The following is a 22586-nucleotide window of genomic DNA, read 5'->3' on the forward strand; positions in this document are numbered from 1 at the left end:
AACAAAATGTGAATGAAATGTATTTCTCTCTTATTCCTGTTGCTAAATACCTCTGAATTTAACATGCCTCACTACAGCTTCAAACCCCACTTCTTCGTATACAGCACCCTGTTCACAACATTTGGGTCTTTGTGTTTCTTGCAGTTTTATATGGTCCCAAGCCATGCACTCCTAAACAACTCCTATGCTTGAAAATTGTTCATAAGATATTGGAGAGGCACTTTTTCCTGTTCCTTCTCTTTTTAAAACCCTGTGAAATGCCTTCTTCCTCTTCACAACATTTCATCAGCCTCCTGGTGATGACTCCTCTTGGATCCCTGCCTCTTCCGCTTACTGTGGGCAGATGAGAAATCACAGAGCACACAGAGCCAGTGGTCATGGGTGGGAGAAAGGAGCTCTGGAGCAGTAGTGATGTGAGCCTAGATAATGTGTATGCTAACTGTGAGCAGGAAGACTCCTGCAGCAGGAAACAAGGATAAGAGCCACAGATGGAGGAAATGGACAGCAGGACTCTGACTATGATGGACATAGAAGATTTGGAGAATATCCAGGAGAACAGAATATGAACAGCCTCAAAGAACAGTGTTTCATTCCTTTTTTTAAATTCAAGATTCATTCTGTATTTTGAAAATGTCTACTGCACCTTTGTGTCAAACAATAAAAATGCTTCTAATGATATGGTATCAGTTGGTATCTGACATGGATGGATGGTACCTGAAAGCGAAAGACCTTTTTTTTTAAAAGATTGCACATGCAAAAAGATGAATAAAGGTAATGGAAAACCAAAATGTTTAATCTTTCAGTGAAACTACTCAAATCTGTTAGGTACCTTGACCATCTCTTGCTTACTTTGAAAGAAACCCTGATTTACTTCTCCTAATGCTGTATTAGTTGCTCAGCAGTTCACCATTCCCAGAGCCTGCCATACTTTAGCCTTGTTGCAAATGATCCAGAACTTCACAATTATTGGTTTTTAATCCCTTGCCTTCAGAAGCAAAACAGATCCCTGCATTATTTTATCACTGCTCTACAGTGAAATCAAGATGTCTGAGAATAACAGCAGAATAAAGACATCACTGTTGGTATTTCTTTAGAGACAGACTGCACAAGTCACAAATCAAAATCATGTAAGTTGCCCCAAGAGCAATAGTATTCACCAGAGACTTGGATTCATTTAAACACTACACACCAGTGTAAAACTTGCACTGAAGTTGCCCTAAAAAAAGTGTACAAAAATGTACTAATTTTCCCAGAATCTTGTTATTTTGACAGCTCTCCATTTGCATTTTAGAATCCAAAAAGAGGGATTCTATGAAACTTTCACCATAAAGATTCCATTATATATGCCTGTGTAGAATTTCACACAGGCAAAAACATCCATGAACAGACATGAGCAGGCAGGTGCAGGACAGAAGAAAGCGATTCTGTGAAGAATTTTGCAAGGGGTTTTCATGTTAGTGGGAACATAAAATCCCAAACATTGAATTTATCCATGCAAGCGAATTCTGAAAAGAATCCATTTTGTGTTGACTGAAATGTTCAATTTCCATAAAAACAGTAATTTAAATTTTGACTTTTTTATTTTTAATTTGAATGTGTAATATAATTCAGAACTCTCCCAATTTAAATTAATTTTGAAAGGAAAATATAAGTACATGTGATTTAGACTATCTAAACTATTCTTCCTTTGGCTTTTGAAATTAAGGCTTGTCGATAGGAATGTGATTTCACAGTCTTTGTGATTTTGAAAGAAATTGTGCTCTGTATGAATAGTTCTCCTCACTATTTTCTCCTTATTCAAGAGTTAAAAGCAAGACCAGAGGGCAGCGTCACCAAATTTCATCTATAAATGGGGAGGCATACACATGCAACAGCCATGCGCGACATGGCAGCAGCAAGCCTTTCATCAGCCCAGCTGAGGTGTGTCCAGGGTGCCTACAGGAGTGGCCCAGAGGAGCTCCTCGGTCTTCTCTCTTGTTGTCAGTGCTGCCTCCACCCCGGTTCCTAGCACACGACACAGCACTGCTGACCTGGTTTTCAGGTTTTCTGGCTAGACATGAAAGACCAGAGAGGGATTTTTGGAAACCAATGAAGATGAAATGGGGGTGGTGGGAAGTGAGTTCTCTGGAAAGCCTGCTGAAATCCCACTGAAAGCCAGAGGTGATGGAAATGCACTGTTACTACACTGTTTTACATGAAGATTCCCACAGACAACTAGGGTAAGCTCTAGCTGATGGAACACAGATTTCTACATAGGAGACATCTACATCTATACTAGCCATTTGAGGCTCCCTTTATACTTCACAGTGAGAAATAAACTTTCCCTAAGATACAATTCTTTTTGTCTTAAAATAGTTTCCTAAAATAGGTCACATGAATTTTTCCACACAGAAGTGCCTGCTTCTGGACAGAACAGGAAACCCTGCCACACTAGCGAAAAGAGATATCCCCAGCCCAGACCTCCAATCCCAGGTCAGATAAAGCACAGTCCTAGCTGAGCCTTCTACCCTGGACATGCCTGCAAACACACCCTGGTTTCACAGCACCAAGCCCCTCACCTAGGTTGCCAGCCCTCACTGTGTCCAACAACCAACTCATCTGTTAAAACTCCTTATGGCTCAGAAGCAGTTATAGATATACAAAAAATGATTTGGCCAAGCCCAAATCATTTTTGTCACATTTGATGTCTGCATATATACCATCCATATGTATAAGGTGCATTACACCAACCAACTTCAGGGTGACACTAAGAAAACAGAATAAAAAGACAGAATTACATCAACGAATAAAGACTGAGACCTTTAGGGCCAAAAAGTAGGAAAGAGTGCATTTCTTTTTGCTATATGAAAATTAGCTCAAATGACACAGAGAAAGGGTTAACGTAAGGTAACTGTTGTGTTCTCTTTGTATATCACTGAACCTTTGCTGCACTGAAAAGTGAAACTGGTTACCTTTTGTGGCAGTTCACAAGAATAGTTTATAAGGAATTTAACCAGGATCATCTACTTACTCTTTTTCTTAAATACATGATTTAGAAAACAAAGAGCTCTTGCCAGGAATCATAATAAAGACTTTTTTGTGGGAAAAAAAAATTACATAGATAACAGAACACCCTTTTTTCTTGTTTTCAGTTAGACAGGTCTAATAATAAGGATAGTAATAATGGTAGTTTAGGAAAGCTAAAATTAGCATTTAACAAGTATTTTATGGTTCACAATTTTCATGCCTACAATACTGTATTGAGAAACTGTAATCTCTAAGAGGCAAAATACAGTACCTTGCTCTCGTGAATGTTAGATGTCAAGAACTGACTTACCAAACACATGGTCTTCTAGTAACTTCCTAGGGCACCAATTTAAAGTTTCCAAAATGTCATGTCTTACCAGACATGAATGACATGATGCTTTTGTTTCCTGTGTCTACCCTGATGGTTTCATAGAGCATCTCAGAAGGCATGAATGCACAAGATGGACTTACAGATCACACACAGTGAGTTGCACACATGAAAAACAGTAGCTGTTTTTTTTTCTTTTTTATGAAATAATACTCAAATTAATAAGTGAAGTTGCATGCTAATGCCATCACAAAATGTCTTTTTTTTTTCTTACTTTCTTTTAAGCAGAAAATCCTGTACACATCAATCCAGAAAACAGTGCAATGCTTCAGTTTACTGCAGCCAGAGCCTGCAGCAAAATATTTTTCTTGTTTAGGTAGGATAAGAAAACAAGCACGCCTTGAGATTTCCCCTGTAGAAATAATTTGCTCAGCAATGTCATGTTCAGTGACTGTTCCATTGCTGTTTGTGGGTTTTTTTGAATAAGCACATAAAGATATGCCTTAAGTAAGCTGACACACAGCTATCATGTTATTGTGTCATTCCATTACAAAGGAACCAGTTTACTACCAAAGAAAATACAACCAGCCTTTAAGTCAAACCGGGACATGTTGTATCATCCCTGTCGGAGATGATACACATTAGGATAGACTCAGCCAAGTGTCAACAAGCAATGTGAGTACAAATCAGCACTACTCAGAAAATCACAGTGGTAAAGTCTATTTGTATGCTCAAGCCATGTCCTAGTTACAGCACATGAGTTTCCTGTTAACATCATCACTAATCATAGCACTGGCTACACAGTTCTTGTACTGGCTACTAACTCACAAAAAACCTAGGTAAGAACAGAAGAGTAACTCTGAAGGGCTAAAATATTGTTCTTTATTCACCAGTAAAACTATATTTAGATTCGCTTAAGCCTGAAAGAATCCACCAGCCTGGTCACCCTGAGGAAGGCATAGAAGGAGAGCCTCCAGATGTCAGCCATACGGTGAAAGACAGAAATAAAGCAGTACGCAGACAGCTCAATTATACCTCGCTGCCCTCCCCCACAGGTAAAAATCTCAAGGGCATAATTTCCCTTATTACACTAAAAAGCTGCTCCATGGTTGAATTCACAAGTCTGCAGAAGCATTTTTTCTGCCTCCCACACCCTCTGACCAACACTTCACAGATCAGGGCTCTCCACACAACCAGTTCAGGCCTGCTTCAATTAGAAGGGGGAAACACATCACAGCCCTCTTCAAGATGCCCTGCTTAGGATGGCTGGAAAATAGGGACTATCAGTCCTGTTAACACTGTCCTTCTGGCATAAATAAATAAACATTGCAGGCATAGATGTAACATTTCAGGGATAAACAGCCATCTACCAAACTAGAAGATCATTTTCACTTGCTTGCTCTCCATTCTCAGTGAATATTTAAGATTTTTTTTATTTATTTTTTTTTTTATGTGGAAGTGCTACATCGTGAGTGTTCAAGGGATTCCCACTTGCAAGGAACTGGCAACACAGTAATAGGAAACACACAATCTTAGGAGACCTGAAAGAAATCAGTTACAGAAAGTATTCAGTTCTCAGCTCAGCTCCAAAGCCACCAGGTTATAAAGTAGTCTGCTTAAGAAAGTTTTCCCAAAGGCTCCTGCTGAAACAGCTTCATTTAGTACAAAAGAACTCAAACAGCTCTTGCAAAAGTACTCCTTTTGCCTCATAGTTACTATTCATATTCCAGAACAGTGAAGGCTTAATTAGTTTAAATAAAACAGTAGCAAAGCAAAAGACTGAGAACCCTCCCCAAAACACCCTACTGCGCAGTAGGGCAATGCTCTCTCATGGGAGGCAGAGGACATGGATTCAAAACCCCAGGGGCACAGGACAGAGTGCAACCCTATTCTCCTGTGCTTATAAATGAAACTACAATGCTGTTCAAGCCCTCTGCAACATCATACATTAAGTGATGTGATTGTTTTCCATTTCTTTTTTTGGCAAAATCAACACAAATATTTTTGGCTGTAACTTCTCTCTCTTCCTAGTTAACTATGCCAAAAAGCCAGTTATCTGTCCCACTACTGAAAGTTCTCACATCCAAACAGCCAAACGTCTGTATTTTCTACTTAAAAGAAAGTGAACTGAAAGGTTGCATAAGGTCACATATGGCAGATCTGGGCTCACAACATTAATAAACAGAATCATCTCTTTTGTATCCGCACCTTCCCTGAGAAACTACTAAATCCAGCACCCTCTGTAGCTTGTCTGTAATCAGTACTTAAAACTTGAGACTGAGCTCTACTCTCAGAACCATGAAGTAAAATCAGGAATCTTAATGCCCCACATTTTAGTAATCTCTTACAAGTCGTCAAGACATGTCTTTTTCCAGGGGCTGCTTCAAAAAGATAATTACAGATTACTTCAGTATTTCAATTCAAATCATAGAGGTCAGTGCAACAGAGTTGAAGATCTGCAATTCAAGCCTGTTGAACATTTATGCAGGAAAAATATTTTGGAGCTGCTCCTAGAACTGGGAACTATGCAAAGACAATTATCAAATAAACATCAACTTACACCCCCCAGACCAAATGAAACTGGATTAAAAGCACTGAATCTGAACAAATACCAGAAGGTTTTAAGTGCTGCCCACTTAGACTCACATCCACACTTCCCAGTTGTTTAAGTTGAATATTCATCTTTTCACATGAGGAACTAAGTAAGATGTATGCATTTTTCAGGACTGCATATCTATAATTACATTTACAGTAGGAACTTACAATTTAATAAATACAGTGAATTGTATTAAAAGTAATTTACAAGACAGACATTTTCTTAATGAGTATGTAACGTTGATACGTTTGTGTTACATTATTAACCATGGAAGCTATCCTCAAGTAACTTTATAGCATATGGGATCATGTTTGTTATATGTTAAGCACTTCAAAAATTACACATAAGTGCTTATGAACCAAATGCACAATTAAAATTACATTAGAATTTCTCCCTTGGATAATTTTTTAGAGCTTCAAAAGAAGACATATTATACCTCTGTCTCGTTATAGTACAACAGTTATTGGTATAATAATGTCAAAATTTAATAACTTAATCATAACGGTATAATCCATGTTTAATGGTTTACAGACAAGCAAATATTTTTCAATGCACTACTTTGCAACTTCCAAATATAAAGTGGGTTTCTACTATATATGGAGTCTGTACGCACATATGCATGTAAGTGTGTATGAACCTGAGGTCAGCCTCTCCTCAACATGCCTCCAATGAAGGAGACGCAAGTTCAAATCAATGAAAATCTCCTAAAGGACAGGTTTGCAGTCCTAGATCACCATGTTATGTGAGTCCCTCCTCTTGTTTTGGCCAGGCTGAAAGACAAGCCTTAGAAAGTAGTCGTCTTGATTAAATTTCCGCACAGAAGATAAAGATATCTCAGTCCTAGAAGGAAAGGTAAAAGCCACAGCTTTTCTCAAATTTAAGAGCATTATAATGACAGATATCATCTCAACACTCTTTATTGAGAGATATCTCAGAACTCTCACCTCTTGGCTCTTAATTTTTCCCCAACACAGCAAGCAAGGTTTTACACAGGCACTCTGCCCTGATGGCTCAGCCCAGACCTCTCTTGTGCTTATGCAGAAGCAGAAAGCAAGGGCAGCGACCTATAGAGCTGTTACCAGAGAAAGCAGGAAGAGTAAGACACAGAAGACTCTGCAAAAGAACAGAGCAACTCAGCAAGCCATGGATTTGGGGAATGCTTTCTGGGTTCAGAAACACCTGAAGAGCAGTAGGTATTTGCTATCCCTCCTAATTCACACACTCTTTATTTCTGCTTTTACCACCAGCAGGGCGCAATTGCACTGCAAGATCCCTGTCACAGACAGGCAGTCACCTAAGAGCCCAAACTTTTCCAGCCAGCCACATTTGCTGTATTTCAGCTGAATGGGTTTCACCAGGAAGGGAGTCAGCAGCAAGCTTTCAAAAGCACGCTCACAGAGGAGGCTCAAACATTACACAACTCTACGCCTACGCCCATTTACCTGCGTGTCATGGAAGGATACCTGGAGTTCATAGTTCTTCAACATCCACGAATGCTTGTATAAATGTTTCAAGGCTAAATGGACAGCAGGCAACACCCCCGCTGTTAGGTTTCTCCGATCAATCAGGCAGCTGGTGGGTGAAAGCCCAAGAAGAGAGAGGCGGGTGCGATCCAGTTCCTCAGAGCACCTGACTATTAGTAACACAAACAGCAGCAGTGTGTCTAGTTTCCAGTTCCAGAACACCATCTTTCCTGGTGCTTTTCTCTTTCTTCCTTCCCTTCCCCTGCAGCCCACATCCCTGAGGAGCAGGCCTTAGATTCCCTGGTTGCCCGACATTTTGCAGCTTTCCTTAGCTTCAGTCAGCTCTGTCCCTCTAAGAAAGGAGCTAATTGCTATTAAAGGATAAAGACCTCTCTACGGCTGGCTTTTCCAATTTGGACTGTAATCCAGCTCACAGCAGTGCTGTGAATCAATACTTCACAAGAATAATCTCTAAGCAAATTGTTCTGCCAAGTCTAATTTTAAACGTGTCATTTTAAGCATTTCTATAGCAGAAATATTCATCTATAGGTGACAAATCAATAAACAAACTAGCATGATTCCTTTGAAAATAAATGTTCTAGGGGTAGATCGTTGTGACTACACACTGCACTCTCTCATTGGCAGCAATCTGTATGCCTCTGGGTCAGAAGATTGCTTCAGTTTGTTTTATCTTGCACAGATCACATATTCAATTGGCTTCATATAGGCCAAACAAAGAATATAGTCTTGAGCACTGATAATACCTTATATACTTCTAGTGCAAAAGCTGCATCATCTGACAGTTGTATATCCTCTCCCTGATTCTGCTTTTCTTAGAAACCCCATGCTTCCCTTAAAATCAATGCCTGCTGTGTGCATATACAGAATTCAGGCCTGTTCCTGCCATGTACAGTCGCACAGCTTTTGACAGGCATTTCACATATTGTCATGGCTAGCTAAGTAATGTCATCACACTATTTGCAGTTTTCCAAGTAATATGCCAGGCTATGGAATGGAACAGATGCTGTGCATGCCTAAATGCAGAGAAAAATAGTAATGCTGGAGAAAATCTTCTTTGCTGAAGGATAAACAAAACTCAGCAGGGTGAGAAGGGAATATACGCACCACCACACCAGAAAAGAACCTGCACCTCTGTTCCCCAGCATTCGCAGCCTACCTCACCCCTCAGGAAAGCCACATCCTCCCTGCCTCTTTCACTGCAGCAATGCCACTCTTCTCTCCTGTAAACAGGCACCTGGGTGATCCTTTCCCCAGGGATTCAAGCAGCCAGCTCTCCCCATGCCCAGAGAGCCCTTCACACCCACTGGGATGTTGCCATAGACAGGAGATGAAAATGAAAGAGCCAAGCCCAGTGAAAGGGAGAGAACATCTGGCCTGGGAGATGCTTGTTTGTCCAGGAGGAAAAAAAGCTCAGATTTTCAGCACAGTGTTGTCATACATGCAGCTGAATAGCAAATTGTTTTGCCATCTTGTGGAAATTCAAGATTTCAAAAGAAATGCCCTGTGCCAACCTGGGATGGAAACCCAAAACCTCAAAGGTTTCCATAACTTCATAATCTCAAAGGAAAACAAATGGAAGGGCTCATAAACAAAAGTTTAATTTGGTATAAATCAAATTTTAAATTATATGTTCAGAGCTTGGCAATTTATTTTGTGAATAGTTGACACCTCAAAACAAAGTATTAGCTTGCTGCAGAAAGTAAGGGTGGTTTTTTAATTTTCAGAACACAGAGTTTCAGGTTAACAAATTATTCTGAAACTGATGTGCTACTAAAAAGCTTGTACAGAAGATCTCCAAGTAAGGTCTAATGATAAACATTCTAATAAATAATTACGATCCATATATTGCATGACACAAGGGCATGGAAGTAGATAGATAAATAAAAGTAAAAAGAGAAAAATAATATTAAAGAAATGATAAATGCCTGCTTTGGGCACAGCAAATAGCCCCTAGCAGGAGATATATGCTCAATTTACTACTAACTGCCCACAGTGACTTTCCTGCCAACTCAGTTGTGCAACTGGGTGGGCAAAGAAAAGAGCCCAATCAATTATTACTCCTCTCTGTGCATTCTTGGACACAAGCATGAGGTGAAACAGAAATACCTGGTGCATACCCTTCCTTTTCTTTGTCACGATTGCCTACAGCAGGGCTGTACAGCGCCCTTCATGTGGGGAAGGAAATACTGGGTTTTTTTCCTGTATAAGACTATACCCCAATCAGATGCAGCAGGGTCAGTACTAAGAAATCTAGCACATTAGCTGGGCACAACACTAAGTAGGAAGCACACGCTGGTAGCACAATCCAGCATAGCAACAATTTAACACAATGACTTGACAGGTATTTTTTTTGTTTCTTAGTCTTACGATTCTATAATGTGATTACCAAAAACATTTTTTTTAAACATTTCTTAATTTTTTTTTTAAACTCAGATGAAATTCTTCTGTGAGCAGAGGGCCAGTGTACTCCAAGATGTTGCTTAAATCCCATTTAATACCTTTCTTAGACGCTTAAATAGGATTTTGTTGGTGAAGAGTCCTTGGACCAGCCTTCTTTACCAGCATTATTTCAGCATTGACTACACTAAGGGAGAGGAGGGGAGGAAAGCAGGAAGCATTCATGCTGTCAAACCTCAGTAGCTAAGGTGGTCTGAACTGCTCCTCTTCCTATGCCTAAATCTTTTCACTAAGTGGGAACATAGGGCTCCATTAGTCATAGCTTTGGCTCATGTTTAGGTAACAAAAAAAATGCAGCTTGAATATCTAATATCCTCTTCTGTGTCTAAAGACAAATCTGTCACCACACCTCATTCAACACCCACTGCCCAACCAGTGGCTTTAAATGCATAAGAGAATTGTCATCAGAGGCTATGAAATAATTTTCAGCACCATTTGGGTGGACATCCTTTTTGAGGACATACATTTTAGGGAGCATCATCTCATTCTATAGATACGTGACTGGATTCAACTTAGACCAGTGTTTTCTTCCTTGTGCTACTTCTGGGTCTCCTTAGCGTTGCTGCCTTCAAACCATGCCTGACAAAGGACCAAATAAGATCATGTATTAGTGCCGCCTTTGTTATTTGCTTCCTTAAAATTTGCTTCCTAACAGAAACATTTAACTATCCAACCAGACAGTTGTTTCTTATGTAGTACTTTTATCGCTAATTAATTCTGTAGTACTTGTGTCAAAACATGCCCATAAGTTTTCAATCTGATGAAAAAGACAGTCATGTTTCCCATGCACGTGACTGATCATACAGGTACAATTTGCAGGTTTAGAATAATATCTCCTGAGGCTTAATACCTACAAAAGCATATTGTTATGCCCCTGTCACACATTCAAAGATGGAGTCTTTCAACTGAGTTTAATCAACACCCTAAGAATTTACTACCAAACATAACGAATGTGAAATCTTAATCTGATAAATCAATTCTCTGCATCTTATATGCATTTCTCAAATGCGAAGCTGAATTTCTATGATTATTTGAAATAGTATTAATTTTGAGACTTGGATTCAGGGTCAGAAAATGAAGGTCACTTTGTTTTAGACCCTGCCTTCCCCTCGATTTTGGGAGGCTTTACCAAAGGTAAGTAAGTGTTCTTCAGCATGGTAAGGATCACTGTAGTTGCTGTCTGCAAGAGCTAGCTGAAAAACCTTAGGACAGAGCTGGTGACCAGATGACTCACTGTTGGCATCTCCTCTGTGAGATCTGCACAAACTGAGTAATTTTCAGAGAGGAAAACTGTAGGAGGAAATTGTGTTCCCTCGTAGGAGCACAGTCCCTGAGAGCTTAAAAAGGAAAATACCCAAACACCTGGCATAAAAGTACTACCTATAACCAATACTTTCCAAAGGCAAAAGGAGAAATCATTTCTATTTTCTCCTCCTTACCACATTCTCCTCTGCCTTTATAGCATTTTAAATTGAGTTCTCAATCCCCTGATTAGTATTTCTGAACTATAAATCACTCAAAGAGTTATTAGTTCATGCTAAAGGTTGACTATAGACTGTATTAACTGTGTTAAAGGCTGGCTATATATTTAAGCTGTATGTCACCTCATACCTCCCACACAAAACTTCCTCCCCCTTGAGTAACACCCATTAACATTTATAGGATGTTCTAATCCCAGCCTCAAATGTTAGTTTTTTCAAAGTAGGTTATCATTCACCCTTCTTGTCCCATGTGTCTCTGCTCTTGCTGCTTAATTGCTCAGTGTAATTAGAATACAGAGCACTCACACATCCTAAGAAACCTTGGTAATGCATTGGAAACCATTGTGATTTATTTTGGACAGCAACTCCTGTTGTTACATCAAGACCAAGCCTCTACCTACACCAAGAGCAGCTTCAATACTGAGACACTATTTATCTCCTCTGACGTGTCCCAGCTTTTTAAGAAGCTGGCTGTTCAGCTAAAATTATGTACCTCCTACAGCATCACTCAAATGACCAGGCTATCTTCTTCAAACTGCCTGACTGACCAGATTTACTTGTAGCTAGTGACAGTCATCTGAAGAAGGTAAATGAAAACTTATTTTTGCTGCAAATCCGAATGTGTCACTCCTCATATGTACCCTAAAAATTTCATCTCTGCTTCCTCACCCTCTTCCCCAGCATTGCAGCACAAAGATCAAATTCATTTCCTCCATTCTGAGTAGAAGGCTTGAAGAAAAGAGATAAAATTACTAGCATATACAGCATCAGTGAGATTATTCCTAAAGTAATAGATTGAATTCTAGTAACAGCACTTTGAGAATGAAGATTACAAACTGTAAAAGATTCAGAAGAAAGCCAAAGAAATGCATAAAAAGCTGAGGAGAACAAAAACCAAAACAAATCAAAAAAGAGCAGCAGCTTAGTCTATCTAGTTTAATGTTCAGAGGTGACTTGAGCTGAAACTTGCTCTACAATGGATGAAAAAGTAATTTCTAATAATACCAAACTTTTGAACTCACTGGTCAAGGAAAAGACACTTTCTACCCTTCAGTAAACTATTCTTTTTAAAAGAAATAACTTCTATTAGATCAGTTAACTAAGTGCTGCTGCTGATACTGAGATAACACCTCCTGTGTGACAAGACTGTGCCAGTGGTATAGACCTGCTTTGAGTAACAAGGCCCTGGGGATTCAGTAATCCCACATCACTCCTTTTGTTTACATTAAGAAGCTGTTATTTTTGCCAAGGTCAAACACTGTTTTCAGATATGTGTTAATTACAAAAACAACTATTTATTAAATGACAGGTTTTTAAAAATACCCATACCTTGCATATTTCTCAACTTCAAGGTCTTTGAGATGCAATAATCTAATTCTAAAGGACATTTAATTCTGATAATACTGACACAGATCCTGAAAAGATCTGTATCCCAAAGGCTGAACAAAATCAGCATTTTATTCCGCCAGGCAATTTGAAACTTACATTACTTACTTAAAGCAAGTAACTATGAATGCCTTTGTTCCTAATTAGAAGTGGCAATTCTAGGTCTCCTCCTCATGGAAGCACGTTGCATTTTTGTAGGTGGGCTGGCTTTCTGAAGTGCTGAGTATTCAGCAATTCCCACTGATGTTGACAGAAAATGCAAATCACTCAGTGCTTTTGGTGCAGTTGAGGGACCTAACTTGAAAACCTCCTTGGTTTCAAGAAGTGATCTGAAACTGATACCATTAGCATTGTTCACAGCAAGAAACAGAAATGAGGAGCAGAGGGGAGACTGACTAAGTTTAAAGACCTAGAATGCAAAACTTTTTGGATCACTTTCTCTACATAGGGGTTGCTATTGCCCTTTCTTTTACTACATTACACAAAGTCTTCCTGCCACTAGCACATTCCTTCAGATTAGATTCTCACCAACAACATGGAATTTGGTCCTGCTTACAATTTTTATAAAGGCAGAAAGTGGAAGGGAAAAAGAAAAGAGAAAGTTGACTCTATCTCAGTGAACCTCCTATAAATTATTAATACTTAGGGTTCTCCGAATTCACAGGGAAGAGGGGAAAGCAAAACCCACAGTGCTTTTACAGAACTTTAAAGTTCTATCAAAGACCCCACAGAAGCATATAATTTAATATTTTTATACTACATGTGTATACTAAACATCTCTATATGATGTTGTTAAGATACACAAGAGTGCACATCTGCTAATCACACCACTTGAAAAATGTTATGAGCTATATTTTGTAGCACACCAAGTGTTAATCTGACAAAACCTGTCGCCTTACACAGAGTAAAAATTGTAAAGTAAGGTGCGTGTTCTTTGCTACAAAAACCCCACATTAGATTCACTGTGAAGGCAGGAGCAGTAAACAGTGGAAAGGAAGTTAATTAGCATTCCAAAAGGGGCCTCTTACTACTTCTCCCTGAGGTTTTGTATGTACAATGGTTGCTTAAGACAGCTATTGTGTATATGATTCTTCACATAATTCTGTAGTTCAGTAAAGCTTCGGCAGAAGCTGAGACCTACTGTAGGCAAACAGTAAATTAAAATACATAGCTACTTTAAGGAAACAAAAGATTGAACAAATACATTCTTTTAAACATATATGGCCATGTTTCTTTAATCCCCGAAAAATGAGGTTCTGGAAATGATCAAGCATACAGGATGAGTTCCTCTAATGGGGACTGTTGTCAAGGAGCACGTCAATCCATCAGACCCAGCTTGCCATGAAACAAGTCAACAAGGTCTTCACATATGGTCTGTGACAATCTGAGGGAGGGAAGAAGACTCCTGACTCCAGCAGCATCTAATCCACCAGAACCCTTCATACAAGGCTGGATCCCTTGGATAGCCATAAAAAAAGCAGGAAAGCCTTGGTTGCCCTGCACAGCCTACCTTGTAGTGATTTCTGACCTCTGTAGCCAGGAAGGAATTGCAGGGAGAGCAGCTATGCAAATGCTGGGAGCTGCTGCTCTCACAACAGTTACAGGGGCAGCAGTTTAAGCTGCATGTAGGAATGGACTTTTAAAGGGATTTCAAGCAAATCACAGAGAAAAGTTTTCAGGGAGGAAGATTTTGGGGGATCCTGAAGACAAGAGCAGGTTTTATAAGTTACATATTCTAGTTCACAGTGGAGGAGGCAGAAATCCCCAAGTGAAATATATGGCCTATATTTTAAGATCTGAATAATCCTGATGGTCCTCTGATCTTAGAACTCATTAATTTCTTAAAAGAAATACTATAGCCATAGCAGGAAACCTAAGTTTTCTAATCCTATCTCTCCAACTCGTGATGTTCCTTTTAAAGCAATTAGTCCATTATCTGGGCCTTCATGTCTCAGGAGCCTCAATAACAACAATTTGGACAGCTCTGCTGAATTAGCCTTTATGTTCTTCGTTCTTTGTGACTATCATTTTCAGAGAGAAGGTGGATATTTGCTTTTAATTTGTTAGCTTTCATTTTCACGTTTGAGAATACTTATTTGGAAAATACTATGCACAAAATTGTCGGAACTAAAGGCCGCTGATAATGAAAAACTAATGGCACAGGAATTGGACATCAATCACCAGCTTGGCAAAGAGAGTACATGGTTATTCCATCACAAGAGAAAAGAAACAAGTGTTGGCTGGTCAGTATGTCCTGTTTCCACTCAGCAGGCAGCATGAAGTAGCCCCAAATCCAGCAGATCTTACCCACAAACAAAACCTCTGCAAGGGAGACATCCCACAAGCGTCAGTGTTATGGCAAGGGGAAACACAGCATGACTGAAAATATATCCCAGCTGTTCTTAGGGGCATTACCTTCTTTAAGTCGGAGCAATGCTGTGACTGAACTACTTTGCTTCAGGCAGGAGTAAGTCCTGGTACATTAATGCTGGAGGCAGGGGACCACAAAAGTACTGCAGATCTTATTTCTAGCTCAGCTAGACCCACGAATCAGAGAACAGTGCATCTGGCTCCTGAAAAGCTTCTGTCACTGGTTTAGTTCCAGGATTTCGAGTACAAAAATAAGTTTTTAAAAACTATGATGTATGTGCAGTGTACCCTCTCAGTTTGGAATCCCACAGTTTGAAATAGAGTTCTTTCTTTGGATAAATGGGGCTGTTGCATATCAACACACATCTCCACAGTCACACCTGCGCTGACTGGCCTCCATGTACCTCTCTGCAGAGCCTCAGCAGCTCCAAAAATTACTTGAGCCAAAAAGGATCACGGAAGGTTTTGTTCTGCTAACTTCTAACACCCGATTCCCTGAGCCAGACTGCCATATGCAGTGGTTCAACCCTTCCTAAGGAGAAGTATTTCCTTTCCTGTGACAGCAATGGCCTCCACTTGAGTTTCATAGAAAAGCTGTTTGGCTCCCAGCTTCTGCGGTTTGCTCAAATACATTGTTCTTCCATCATATACCATGAAAATGTCCATAAGGCAATGAAATCGAAAGCAGAGAGCAAAGCTCGAGACGTGCATGCACCATCATGCATAGATCACTAATGTGCGATGGTGCTTTGTAGCCTTGGCATGTGATGCTATTTATGTTGTCATCCCAAATAGTTAAGTGTATTTAATTAAAACAGCATAAATATTACATTGACAACTTTTTGTGCGAATGCTGTCATTAAAACGCTCTTCTAGCTCCTCCTCTCCCTTTTTCTATCACAAATATTTTCTTCACAGTTATCACAAGGATATTACACCCCATCTTTTCCACAAACTTGAGTAATTCAGTCTGGTTGATAACCATATCAGAGGATAGGGCCTCCCCCTTCTTTCTCCAAGCATAAACGGAAACTCCTTCCTGGATTTATTCAAAAAATAAATTTTTCCCTGCTGACAGAGCATGTTTAGCATTTGAATCAAAAGGTTCCATAACAGTGTGTTTTGCAGTATGCATAGGATAAGTTATACATGAAATTGCAAGACATACGCCAGAAAATGATACAGTGGCTTTAATCTCTTTGCTGAGATATTTAGAGGATATGCATTCTGCAGGTCTGGGATCCGCACCCAGAGGAGTGGGTGCAGTGAATACATGATTTCTCTCCTCTCCCCACCCACATCTTAGTATCAGCAGAGAAGCCAGCATAAAATTAACATAAACACTTAACTTTTAGATTATTCCCTTCAAGTTTATAAAACTCTAGAGCAAAAAGAGGTTATGTCACAAATGGAGCCGTATTATGCGAAAGTCAAAGGGGACACTGACTATTTAAAGCAATATGTCCCTTCCAAGCAGAACATTGCCAGCAGAGTAGACAGTGATCATCATCCATACACACAGCATACTGCATTTTAATGCTACACTCTGCATATATCAGACAGTGCAAGTACTTGGTAATATTTAAAGGTAACAAATTACCCAACTACTTCAACATATGCCAGACGCAAGGTCATCTGACGTGACAATAACAAGTATCAGCCTGATCAGTCTGCTGTAAACTGGACCCTCTTTCAGACCCTAACATCTCCTCTGTATTCAACCGACTGTTACTCTTAGATGACCCAGCACCACCTTACCTGTCCCATTTTGAGCACTACTTTAAAAATGAGAATAAAGCTCCAGACAATTTAGTACTCAGAGCACTCGCAAGCATGTCAGGGATCACTCCCAGAGCCCCAACTTGGCTTTGATACACTTTACTTCACCGCACAAAGGCAGCTGCTGTCAGAGTGACTTGAACCTATGCCTCCTATGACAAAAGGCTTAACTAACACATCGTGTGCACTTCTTTCTAAGAGTGTGCCCTTGCTCACTTCTGTTAGGGCAGAGTTGGGTAACCGGTAGCTGTTTGTCCCTCTCTGAGGACCATCAGCTATGATTGAATGCTGTGATTCATGTTCATGGACAGACACCTTATTTTTCACCACTGACAACAAACCCACTCTCCAGTTTCCAGAATATGTTTGCCATCCTTAGTGAAAGTAAATATGATTCTTACTTCCACTTGCAGGAGGAAGATATGAGTCAACTTTGTCAATACCATTTATGACTGGACTTTCTGGAAGAGGCATCTTTATTTGGATGCTGAGGGTCTTTCGTAATTTAGAATAGCTCTAGGTATGACACAGACTGGTGCACGGCCTGTAAAACTTTCTTAAACTTTGAGGGAGGAGGGTTTTACTGAAAATATGGATAATTTTTTAGTAAAAGAAGAAAATAAAGAGAAGGTCTACTCATATTATACTTAGCCTGTAATTTCCTGTCAGATAAATTAGGCAAGGCATTTTCTACTTAATTACAGAATAGAAGGCAAATATGTATTAAATGTCAGAAAGTTCACATTTTCCTTCAGATTATGTGGAGTCCTATGCATTTTCCAGAGCTCACCCTTCTATGCCAACCTGCTATTTAAAGGTATTAGAGTGTATTATTACACGAAGACGAGATTATATCAGGATTACAGAATATTGTTTGTAGTAGTTAGAGGAAATTACATAATCTCATCCCCATAGCATGAATATTCTTGGGATATACTCTTTGGGATATTATAATATCTTTGGGATATATAATACTCTTTGGGATATTATACCCACTTACTTCTGGAAGGTATGTTTTCAGGTTGTCAAGGCTCACTTTGATCTTCAGAAACAAGTGAAAGAATTCTAACTTGCATACAAACCTTTCTTGGCTATACGTGTTTAAATCTAAAACAAATTCAGCCTCTCTGTGCACCACTTGCAGCATTTCTCCTACAAAATATCAGAAAATACATTCCATATTTGAGGGAAGATGTCCAGCTGTTGAAAGGTAGATATCAAACTTCCATTAAAGCCCTTGTCTTCCACTATGCCTCTTCCTCTAGTTTCTGCATAGTCAGTTTTTACCTGATGCGAATGAAGTACTGTTGAAATTGATTATTTGTCTACTAGGATGTTTAATTCCTTTATTTTAGTGATATTCTGGTTTTTTTTCCTGTAACAGATGTGTGTCAGGTTCTCAAGTGTGTGTCAGGTTCTCAAGCAGAAATCATCTTTCCTGATTTACATGGTTACCAACTGCATCTAGTTTATGTAAAGCTTTTTATTTCATTATTTTTCAAAACACTTATTTGCATTTTCGACCAACTAAAGGTACAATCACAGGGACAGGAAAAGGAAGAAATATAATACCATGGTTATTGATCAAAAGCCATAAACTATCAAGCACCCTTTACTTCTAGGACCTGGTCCAAGGGCAGTTAGAATCAGTGCATTACTGCCATTAATTCCAATGGGTTTTGGATGAAACTCTTCACAGATGATCACTTTAAAAATGCTCTAGTTTCTAAAATAATGTTATGAAATTTTGCCTGAGTCTCATCTAAAGTTTGCTCCTGCTCTCATTGAAATGAGTAGCATACATTAAAGCCACTAACTCAGACCAGAATTTTGCAAATGCCTACACCTGAGCTTTTTTTTTATTGACTGAACCCACATAGAAATGTCCAAATAGATAAAGGTATGCTCATAGGGTAGCAAAGCACAGTTCACTGAACTGGATCAGGATCACACTCCAAATACATTTAATCATCAAAAATACTCAAGACAGAAGTCTCTGCATTTTTATTACCAGTGGCCATATTTTGTAACAAAGACGCACTTCACACAATCACAACTGGTTGAGACATAGATTAAGGATTGTACTTAAGTGTTTAATTTAGTTCAAATGCTTTGAAAAACACTAGGGCTGCTGCTCATGTACTCAAAGGTTAGCGTGCTAAAGCGCTGACAAATATCACTCAAACTTAGAAGGTACAACTGTAATTTTCCACATGGTTGGTCAGAAAGTAAAGGCCTTATAAGGCTTCATTATGCAAACCAGAAGTACCAAACAAATGAAAACATTCAGTTCAATGCTGACAGAAAACTACCTGAATGCATAATAAAAAAAAAAAAAAAAAACACAACCAAAAAAAAACCCAAACAAACCCAAGAAATCCAATGGCTGTTTTAAATATTATTTGCAATATAAATATCAGGTTGTAACAGTGGGAGATTTTGGAAAGACACAAGGGAGAACATAAGAGTTTCTGAATCATTGCCATGCATTTCCTACAAAAATATACAATTATTTCTTAGGCTATTAAAAGATCTCATGTGTTCAAGTCTCCACGTTTTCTTTTTTCAAGAGCCAACAATGTCACAAGCACCACCTGCAAAGCCCAGAGAGGAAGAACTATTCCCTAGTCTGTGATTATGCAGTGATAAAGATCCAGGCCCTTCAGGCATACCTGTTTATGGGTGACCTCGGAAAACAGGCTCAGAACCTAAGTGGGCATGATGAGCTGCCTACCCTTCTGCTTACCATAAGTGCAGTGAAGGAATAAGGTAATGTCTGAACCCAGTGAAAAAGTTTGTGCTGCCATTATGTATTTAATGGCTATTCCAGCCATTAGTCTGTTCCGCTTTGGTGCAGTCAATCCAGTGCTCTTCATGAATGCCAAGTTATTTACTTGTCACTACTAAGCATGCAATCATGAGCCAACCATACTCCAAATATATACATTCGCCTGACTTAGCATTCCATAACCATCCATTTATTAATTGCTTAAAAGCATTCAAAGCTACAGAGCAAGCTGGCAACATGACCCTGATTCCTTATGTCCCTAGAGCACAAAACAGTCAAAATGCAATTTTTATGAAACTGATACTTATTCTAGAACAAAAAGTGCATTTTTTTCCACTGAATATTTTAACAGTAACTACCTAGTTCAGAACCTAAAATCTGTATTAAGAACTTCAAAATATTTTGACTGCAATAAAATGCAGCAACTTATTGATCGTGATGTTACTGTATGAAGAAGGAAGATCCTGTCTAGGCTTCTCTACTTTCTGTGACTGTTATTTTTTGTAACAATTCCACCCAAGTGAAGGGTTTAAATAGAATAATGTAATGAAAACAGGCTTAGGAGAACTGTGATATTTTTCTAACATGTACCTCACTTTATGAAACTGGTAATGCCATTCAGAAAATCCCCCATAATTCTTTTCTTTACAATTGCAGAGTTCCCCAAGACTCACTATTTTTAAGGAAATGAGCAGTTACTCTAGGCTGTTCTTGCCTGTATTCCCTTTCAGTACTCAGTCTTGTTCCCACAAAGCAACATGATGTCAGCACGCTCTCTCCTAAATGACATCTTCAACAATATTGCCCTCCATGTGTTTCTGTTCAGAGGTACCTGAAAAATTACTGTGATAAATTTATGTCAGTAAAAAGCCACCTTAGATTGAGAGGCTTCTGTAGAATTTTTGGGATGGAGACACTGTCACACGAAGCAGTACAGCCTGTCATTGCAGCTCTCAGCTTGCTCCCTTCAGATCCTGAGAACCGAAGGGGAGAAGACAGGGGCTTCCTTAAATGACAGCCAGGAAGATTTTCAGTAGTCACTGATTTTACCGCGGATTGTCTTGGAAATGAGCACCCACCGCCAGCATTACACGGGGAACGACTGCCATCTTCAGGAACGCCTCGATATTGAATCACCACGTACCCTTCGCAAGCACACGGTTACTGAAGTTGTGACCAAAACCAAACGCAGTTGTGGGTGTTTGGTGGTGGGAACCAACTCCTCGCCTCTCCCCCTGCCTCTTTCTCGCCCGCAGGTAAAGCAGAGATGTTTCCCCTCACCGCACCTCACCGCGCAGGGCTCCTCGCCCAGCTCATCCCGCCAGCCCCGGGCAGCGCTCCGGAGCGGGGCACCTCGCCGGGCTCTTCTCGGGGACGAGCACTGCAAATTTAACTCTTTCCGAGGGGCGCCTCCGCGCCCCGCCGCGCTAGAGGACAGGCGGGGAGAGAGGGAGGGAGACCCGGGGGAACCTGCAAGACCCTCCCTTCCTGCTTCTCAAGCACGGCTGCTGCCGCTGCCCTTTGCGTCCCGGCGCTGCATGGGATAAATCGGGATGCCCGTTGGCGGGGAGGGGGAGTCAAGCGGCCGGCATGCATCTGTTGCTGAACGGGCAGCAGCGGAGAGAGGGGTGGGATGCGGCCGCAGATTTGCTGGGCAAGGGATCGCCTTCCTCTCACCGCTGTATGTGCGAGCCAAGGACAGCGGATCCCGGTCGCCGCCAGCCGTCCCCCCGGGCCCAGCGCCGCGCTGCCAGCGGCCGGTCAGGGGCTCCAACGGGGCGGCGGGGCGAGCCCCGGCTCCTGGGAACCAACTCGGGATGTGCGGGGCGAGGAGGATACGGCCCGCCAGCTCCACTTCCTCTCCCTCTGCCGCCGGTCCCTCCACATCTGCGGGGCCCGGCCGGCAGGGCAGGCTCGGAGGCGCCGCGCACGGCCCCGCCGGCAGCCGCAGCCCCGGCCCGGGTGTCCGCGCTGCCCTTGTGCCCCGGCACCCGCAGCGCCCCGGGACCGGGCGGCGGCGCCTCCCCCTGCGCTCGGCGGCGCGGTGCCCGCGGCTGTCCCTACCTCCGTGTCGTAAAGCCGCAGGTCCAGGAAATAGGGGTTGAGCAGGGATTCGTTGCGGATCTGATCCATGGCAAGCTGCACGGCGGGCAGCACCCCCCGGCCGATCTTGCTCTTCTGGTCCTCCTCGGACTGGCTGAGCGGCATCAAGCCCATGATGGAGATCGGCGTGGTGGCGTTGGGGGGCAGCCCGGCCGCCCCCCGGGAGCTGCCCCGCGGCCAGCCCCAGCCCGGCGGCGCCCAGCCCAGGCACAGGAGCAGCAGCAGCATGGCAGGGCTGGAGGTGGCAGCGGCCGGTCTCCGTGGAGAGGGATGCATGCTGCTGGATGGGGGGAGGAGGAGGAGGAGGAGGACTGAGGGAAGGGGGGACGGGCAGAGCGGCGGAAGGGAGCCGAGCCCCTCTTAGTCCGGGCGCATTCCCCGGCGGCAGAAGCCAAGGCGGGAGGAAAAGAGCCGCCTGTCTCCGCTTCCCCGGGAGCCTCGGGGTCTCCTCTCTCTTCTCCCCTCTCCCCTCCCCTGGCAATAATCCTTCTGGCAATGGCGCCTACTCCTTCTCAGGTCTGCCAGCTGCAGCCACCAGGAGCAATAAATAAATAAATAACCCCCACCACCACGCACACACAGGCACGCTCCCCACCACCCTCCTCCTCCTCACTCCCAGGCGGCAGAGCAAGGGAGCGGGACCTGCCTCTGCCTCCCCGGCTGCTCTCCCCCCTCTCCGCTCAGGGAGGGACAGCACCTCTCAGGCGCGGAGGGGGGGGCCGAGCAGCCCTCATTGAACACCTCCCTCCCTCCCCCCTCCTCCTCCTCCTCCAAAAGGGGAAAAAAAAAAGGATGCTCCGGCACAGCA

At 41.6% G+C, this 22586-nt stretch overlaps 1 protein-coding gene across 2 annotated transcripts in view; it reads right to left on the bottom strand.

Moving 5' to 3' along the window:
- GABBR2 (gamma-aminobutyric acid type B receptor subunit 2) overlaps positions 1–22538 on the bottom strand; it is a 448751-nt gene extending 426213 nt beyond the window's left edge. The window contains exon 1 of one of the 2 annotated variants that reach the window (XM_062608972.1): positions 21740–22538. In XM_062608972.1, coding sequence (XP_062464956.1) covers positions 21740–22054 — 315 coding nt within the window. In that variant the 5' untranslated portion in view covers positions 22055–22538. The remainder of the gene's footprint in view (positions 1–21739) is intronic. The other variant, XM_062608975.1, reaches the window with a different exon arrangement.
- Positions 22539–22586: the final 48 nt, after the last annotated feature.

This window comes from Pezoporus occidentalis, unplaced genomic scaffold, assembly GCF_034315485.1.
Source record: "Pezoporus occidentalis ecotype Australia unplaced genomic scaffold, CSIRO_AGI_Poc_V1 ctg132, whole genome shotgun sequence".
Taxonomy (NCBI): domain Eukaryota; kingdom Metazoa; phylum Chordata; class Aves; order Psittaciformes; family Psittacidae; genus Pezoporus; species Pezoporus occidentalis.